Source organism: Tarenaya hassleriana, unplaced genomic scaffold, assembly GCF_000463585.1.
Source record: "Tarenaya hassleriana unplaced genomic scaffold, ASM46358v1 Cleome1, whole genome shotgun sequence".
Lineage (NCBI taxonomy): Eukaryota > Viridiplantae > Streptophyta > Magnoliopsida > Brassicales > Cleomaceae > Tarenaya > Tarenaya hassleriana.
Window position 1 is genome coordinate 4,759,353 of NW_010960187.1, and position 7,436 is coordinate 4,766,788.

The 7,436-nt window shown below is 38.2% G+C and overlaps 2 protein-coding genes across 2 annotated transcripts; one reads left to right on the forward strand and one right to left on the reverse strand.

The window, feature by feature from the left end:
* Positions 1-316: 316 nt before the first annotated feature.
* On the forward strand, positions 317-2,908 carry LOC104811408 (ras-related protein RABF2b). Its single transcript, XM_010538092.1, has 7 exons — positions 317-577; positions 1,211-1,288; positions 1,383-1,550; positions 1,822-1,870; positions 2,020-2,093; positions 2,350-2,443; positions 2,533-2,908. The coding sequence occupies exons 1-7, from the start codon at positions 539-541 to the stop codon at positions 2,631-2,633; spliced, it is 603 nt and encodes a 200-aa protein (XP_010536394.1). The 5' UTR covers positions 317-538; the 3' UTR covers positions 2,634-2,908.
* Positions 2,909-3,490: 582 nt separating this feature from the next.
* On the reverse strand, positions 3,491-5,139 carry LOC104811417 (probable aspartyl protease At4g16563). The gene has a single exon (XM_010538105.1). It carries the CDS (start codon positions 5,091-5,093, stop codon positions 3,651-3,653), a length of 1,443 nt encoding a protein of 480 aa, XP_010536407.1. The 5' UTR covers positions 5,094-5,139; the 3' UTR covers positions 3,491-3,650.
* Between the last annotated feature and the right edge of the window lie 2,297 nt (positions 5,140-7,436).

Below are 7,436 nucleotides of genomic sequence, written 5' to 3' on the forward strand. Positions count from 1 at the left end.
AGAGCGGTTTTGACACAATATAAGCTGCTACTTGTCTGACGCTATCCTTATATGTTCGAAATTTATTTTCTTAACATGATGATAGTATGATACCCCTTTTGTAATTCTTTTAAGCTAATTGTCCAATATCTAAAATCGTAATCGTCAAAAAAAAATTTCTGTTTTTTTGTTGGGTACTTCAACTTGAATAACAGATTTGGGGTGAAATTATGCGTTGGATGAATTTAGCGGCGTTTTTGTAATTTCTCGTTTCTTGGGTTCTGTTTTCACAAAATTATATATTTCGAACTTTCATGTCGTTTTCACGTGCCGTGTAATATTTGTTTGCTTTTCGCTTTCGTTCTCGAGGAGGTCGAGAGAGAGGTCGAGATTTAGATTGGTTGACGACGCATTTCTGCGCGCGCGCTCTCGCTCTCTCTCTCTCCCCCCCTTGGCCTTGGAAAGTTTCTCCGCCTTTGATTGTCAACGCGTCTCCTCTAAGGATTTCTCTTTGAGCTGAAGATTCTCGAGCTCTGCTGGACGATCCGGATCGATAATCATGGCTAGTGCCGGAAACAAGAGCATTAACGCGAAATTGGTTCGTCTTTGTTTATAATTTGCTCCCTCTTTTTGGTTTGTGTTTTTCCTTTTGAATCTCGCTGCATGGTGTTCGTGAACTGGATCGATTTCCTGAGTTTTGACTGTCGGTGTTATGTGTTTGTTACGTTGGGATCCCGATGTGGCTCGGATTCGAATGTGGATAATTTCGATTAATGCTCTTGTTTTCTTACGCGAATTTGGAGACTTTCGATCCGAACTCCTCTCCTTTTATCTAATTTCGTGATTTCACTGGTTGCTTAGGGTTTTGCATTGTGTTAGCAAGAGTTGTGTGTTTCTTCGAACACCTGATCTGGTTATGTTTTCGTCAAGGGGTTCTGACTAGTCAACTGATGAATAGCATAAACCCTATGGGGGCTGTCCTGAGATTGACCATCTTCGTGATGGCAGATTCTCCGAACTTCCTCGAACAGATTTCCGCATTCACGTGTTGATTGTGTTTTCCAAATCGTTAGTTATGTCTTATGTGGAAATATGGTTTCTGCAATATTGCAGGAGTAACATTTGTTTTATGTATCCCACGTTACTGTTGTATTATCCTCTTGCATGTTAAAATATTTTGTTCTCCAATTCTCAATCTTTGGTTGGTGCTAAATTCGGTTGAATGCTTCAGGTGTTACTTGGAGATGTCGGGGCTGGGAAATCGAGTCTCGTGCTGCGGTTTGTTAAAGATCAGTTTGTTGAATTCCAGGTTTGGTAGCAATTCTCTGTTGTCTTCCTGGTTATTTTGTTCATGAATGTGATTGTTAATTTTTATTTTTATTTTGTTTGTTATAATCCTGTAGGAATCAACCATAGGTGCTGCTTTTTTCTCTCAAACATTAGCTGTGAATGATGCGACTGTAAAGTTTGAGATATGGGATACAGCTGGTCAGGAACGATACCATAGCTTGGCTCCAATGTACTACAGGGGTGCAGCTGCTGCAGTTATTGTCTTTGACATTACAAATCAAGTAAAACCTCGTGATCTATTGTGTTTGTCCTCATGTTGGAATTGTTATCATTCTGGCATGAAAACACGGTCTTGATATTCTTCAGTTGTCCAGTGCGAAAAATGCTCTTGTTGTGATAATCTCTTGCGTAACCCTTTCTTTCTCTTACCACTAATATCTATATGATTTGAGGAGAATCCATGCTATGATTCGCTGATTTATTGGTAGATCTGTCAACATTTTCGTGACATGCTGTTATATTGTTTTCATTCAACGTTTTCTGTCTCTGCAGGCATCGTTTGAGAGGGCAAAGAAATGGGTCCAGGAACTGCAGGCACAAGGTAACTCATATTGCTAATTTCTTCTTTAAATTACTTCCTGTTGGTTGTGGCTTCTTGTTCTGGTGGTAGTTCTTAATCATTTGGTATTTTGAGTTGTTATCATGGGATGTTAACCATTGCCCTCTCCTGGTTTTCTTTTACATGAGTAGGCAACCCAAATATGGTTATGGCCCTTGCTGGGAACAAATCTGATCTGTTAGATGCAAGGAAGGTTTCTGTAGAAGTAAGTTTTTCTTTTCTTCTCTATGTTTGAAATTGACATAGTCAAGGTGAGATTTCATTGTCAAGTTTTGCAGTGGTGATGTGTGATAGGTGATCTGTCATTTGAAAGGGAGATGTTTTTTAGTTGTAAAATTGCAATATACTTTTGAAAAAAAAAAGGATGCCAGCTTGGAACGCCACTGAAAGGGATGCACTTTTTTCTGCAAATCCAAGTATGTCAGTATGATGTTGCTGATATCAAACCATGGTCATTGCAGGAAGCAGAGACGTATGCTCAGGAGAACGGCCTCTTCTTCATGGAAACATCAGCAAAGACTGCGACTAACGTCAAAGACATATTCTACGAAATCGGTGAGACATTGCTACATTCGAAAACAAATTCAAAACCAACTTTAAGTAGCTTATCTAGAACTCCCTTTTCCTTTTCTGTGTTGGTACAGCAAGGAGACTACCTCGGGTGCAGCCAGCACAAAACCCAACGGGAATGGTTCTCTCAGACAGGCCTGCGGAAAGGGCAGTGAGTTCATCCTGTTGTGCCTAGATATGTTTACACACACCCGTTTGGATGCCTCTCCTACGCTTCCTGGAACCACTGGCTTCATAATATATAAATATAAAACGGTCAAAGTAGACATCAAGACCTCTGTTTGCATATCTTGGTTTTCTGCTTTTGCTTGTGTACATGACAAACTGCCTTGCCAATGTGAAAGATACTTGTGTGGCAGATTTATTCGCTTTTGTAATTATATCCTATGATGACTAGTGTGTGCGAATCTGTCCTTTTGCTGTTCTGAAAATAAAAAAACGTTTCTCCAACTTGATAAGGAAAAAGGAAGGTACATCGTGTCATGCTACTTGCAGGGTTTAAGTATCTTGTTTGTAGTGGATTTGTAATTGTTGAATGTGCAAACCCAAGTGTTTTACGTATCACCATTCATCTTAGATTGTTGTTTACTGATATTTTATTTTTGTAATAAATCGTGTCGTTCCCAACATGATAAAACCATAGGTTAACAAGCAGATTTCTCTTCTCGCTTCACTGAAAATGGTTTATATGGTTACTTGGGCTTTACTATAAGCTGTCTTTATGGAATCTTTTTTATAAAAAAAAAAAATTCTAGGCATGAATGCATGCATGTGTGTGTTAGACAAGTACAGTTTCGCAAGTCATATGCCCCTTGCCTGGCTTTGTCTTTTTGGACCATCTTTCTTGTGAATTGTCCTTTCGTGACTTTTGTCTGTACATACAGATATATTATGTCTTCCACGTGTGTACTTTGCTCATGCCTTTTTAAAAAAAAAAAAAAACAGTCCAACTCACGTAGAAGGCGAAGATTTTTTTTTTTTTGGGTTAAATGTAGAAGTCGAAGATTTAACATAAACAAAACCTGACAAGAAGGCATGAAACATAAACATGCATCACTCAAGACATTGAAAGAGTTCAGTCCCAAGATTTGGGCGGGAAAACAAGAACACAACAAAAACAGTCGTTGATCAACTTGAGATCATCAACCAAAAACCAAAAACAAAAGGTACAAAAATCACGACTAGATGTTCTTCATGAGCCATGGTAAAGTCCCTCTGAGACAGCCCATGAGGCACAGTCCATGGCTTGAAATCCAACTCTCTCATTCGATAAATCATAAACAACTTTCACATTTTGCTGCTGAAAGCTTCCAAAGACACCGGCCGGTCCATAATCTCCGTCATCCATTCCCTGAAACAACAGGCACTTCACCACCGTGCCATTGCTTGGCGCGCTCATGGCGTAAAAGGAGTTTCCTTGCGGCAAAAGAAGGGTCACATTGTTCAGGAAATGGAATGTGATTGGAGGAAAGACAGTTTCGACGATGTTGGAACTGTCGAGATCGTTGTTTGGGCATGGTACTCTGTAGCATAGATCAAAGCCTGTTCTTTCTTCTGTATCTGTAGCTCTAGGGTATGATATGGTTGATTGCAATGTTGTAAGGAGCTCAGAGTAGAAAGGGTCAGGCAAGTGTGTGTAAGTGGTGCCTGAATCAATCAACATTCCTCCATTTCCTTGCGAATCAAACTGTCTTAATGTTAAGGGCACTTGTGTTGCACTAGCATTGCCTACGGCAATGGTTTCTAGACCAACGTAGTAATAATTCGGGTACATAGGACTCGTTAACATGGGGGTGAACTGCAAAGAGGCGGTATCATTGTGCGAAATCGCGGAATCTCCCAAGATTAGAGGGCTAGTGATGTTAGGGTTGTTGGCAAACTTGAAGGGCAAGAAACAATGAGTAAAGCCCTTTTGAAGAAACCCTAGCTGTGAGGGTAGAGAGAGAAGCCCTCTTCCAAAACCAGCTATACCGATGGGTTCACGGTATGTAGAGGCTACACAGCCGAAGCAGAACCTAGGGATAACCCTAGTTCTGGCCTGGAGTGTGTCCCTTGTCAATGTCCCCGAGACAAGACCGCCTTCGCCATAAGTGTAAGCAAAGGAAGGACAAGGCCTTAAACAAGTGGACTTAAGCAACATACTGACAGAACAGCCGGCTATTGCACAAGGATCAAAGGGATTGTCAGAGCTATGAATATCGACGCAGAAGGAACTTGCACAAGAGGCTCTAACAGAAGAAGAAGAATGAAGAGGAGAGAAAGAGGACATGACCTTGCTGTTCTTGTAGTCATCACAATCCATACAGTCAAAACTTAGATTCCCACATGGGACCCAAGTGAGGTCACTTCCCGTGTCCATGTAGATTTGCACGGATTGTGGAGGTGTTCCTAAGTTTAGGGTTATCAAATATCCATCTCTCACTTCTCTTAGAGGCTCCATCATATCCAGTGATTCTGACGGCCTTTTCACCCTTGTAATCTGGGTTTTGGATTTGGGTCTTGGAAGTGAAGTGCTAGATCTGGTCAAGCCGAAAACGAGTGAGGAAGAGGAGCTATGGCTTCTATGTTGTCTTGCTTTGGTTTTGAACAATGTGAGAAGTAGGATGAGAAACAAGATATGTGTTTTAGCCGTCATTATGTGTAGAAAACGATACTTGAAAGAACTTGGGGGAAAAAGATGAAGCTTTGATCTTGTTTGTGCATTTGGAATGATGCTAGGTTCTTGGTTTTTATAGAAGAAAAAAAAAGATGATTAAAAAATAGGGAAAACAATGGCTCTCTTGGTGGTAGAATTAAATTAGGGTTTCTTCATTGTGCAATGGATGGAGGTGACCAATATGCGTGTTTGCACATATATATATATATATATATATATATATGTATATTACATGTATGTAGATACACCATAATCGAAATATATCGGTTATTAATATCCTGAAACTAGTTTAAATAGCTCGCGAACAGATATAATGAAGCTGTGCACTTCGAATATATATAGTTGATGTATGTATATCAACGATTCAAAATATGTATGTGTATGGTTATTAGGTTCTCTCATTATATACAGGCATGATATGTATACTATATTAATTCAATGTGACCTGAAAATTCGTTATCCATAACCATATAATATAACTACGCTTATGAATGAAAAAATTTCCAAGTTTTTATAATCTTATCCAATCGTTTTTTTAGATCGGATGATTTATAATATGAACACTCAAGAGAAAAGTTCGATGTACGTACCGAGTTGAAGTAATCAAAATGTACATTGGATAACAATAAATATAATAATAAAGATTTATATAATGTTCCATGCATGTGCCGGCGTCTAAGTTCGAGTGATAAACTAAAATCATCATATGATAAGCCAATACCCGTGCGTATCACTTAGATGAAGTTATCATGGACCGCACTGCAGGTCACGTGGAAAAAAGCGTGAATGATGAATTAATCATACGCCAATTAATTAGACGTTAATCTCATTCAACACCAATAACTAATTAATTTCTCTTATTAAAATATCTAGGATATAATCACGGTTAAAACATAAACTAATTCACAAGAGAGTAAAAAGAGGATACACAATATGTAAATGTTGTAGACCTCCATCAGCTGCTGCTATGAATTCAATCAACCAAATGATATATATATAGACATAAATATAGGATAAATATAATTCCATTAGAAAATTATAAATTAATTTCATTAGAACATTAATACTAATTCTATAATAAATAACTCTAACTCTATGTGATTTTTAATAAGACGGAGTTCAAATTCTCTAGAATGAACTGTATCAAGAGTACTCTTGCCTAACAATAACCTAAATTATTTAGGTCAAGAACAACATATATTAGATATGAACATCTCAACCTTAAACCCAAATTTGAGTGGTCTAGTGGTGAGAGAACATGCAAAACATACTCTTATCATGATATTCACCTGAGCTTCTCCGGTCCTCTAGGAGATGTGGTCGGGTCAAAGTGTAGAAATTTGCGGAATTATATTTTTATTGATAACCAAAATAACATATAAATAGATGAGAGTCTTACATTGAATAATGATAAATATTTCTAAATATATATTTTCCGGATTTAATAAGATCTTCAATATACGATATATCTCGTAATATTCTTCAAGATCCGGTATATCTCAACATCCCCCTTCAAGTTGGAGCGTGGAAGATCACGAAACGCCCAACTTGCTGAAAAGATGATCAAACCTATGCCGCTTGAACCACATCACCTTGCGAACTCGTGTCAATAAAAGACATAACTAAAAAAAATCAAACAAACGACTGCGCTGCAACCACTACTAGAAAACAGCAAAAGGGTGACGCAACTTTTGCGTCACCCTTTTATATTTTTGCGTCACCCTTTTCAAAAGGTGGCGCAATAGTGACGCAACCAAAAGCGTCACCATTCATACCGTCACCAATTCAGATTTCGTCACCAAGCGTCACCAAAGGGTGACGCAATAGTGACTCAATTTTTGCGTCACTAAATAGTGACGCAATTGCGTCACCTTTTAGCGTCACCTTTTGGTGACACAATTGCGTCACTATTTAGTGACTCAAAAAGGTGACGCAATTATTGCGTCACTAAAACGTATTTTGGATCCAGAAATAATTTTTTTTAATCCCGAATCTAATCCTATACCCTATTCCCGACCTCTAACCTCCAACCGCGATCTTAAGCCGAATCGGTAACTCTGAGATTGAATCCTCGAAATCCACTTCCCAGGAGGTCACCCATCCTTCCACTACTCCAGCTCAAGCACGCTTAACTTTAGAGTTCCAATTGACAATCAACCAACAGATCCAAGTTAAACTTCTGATATATTACTACATTAATACATATACATATACAAATATTTATACTTACAAATATATTTATACTTACAAATATATATATATATATATATATTTGTACGTATATATACATACATAAAATATATATTTATATACATAACATAT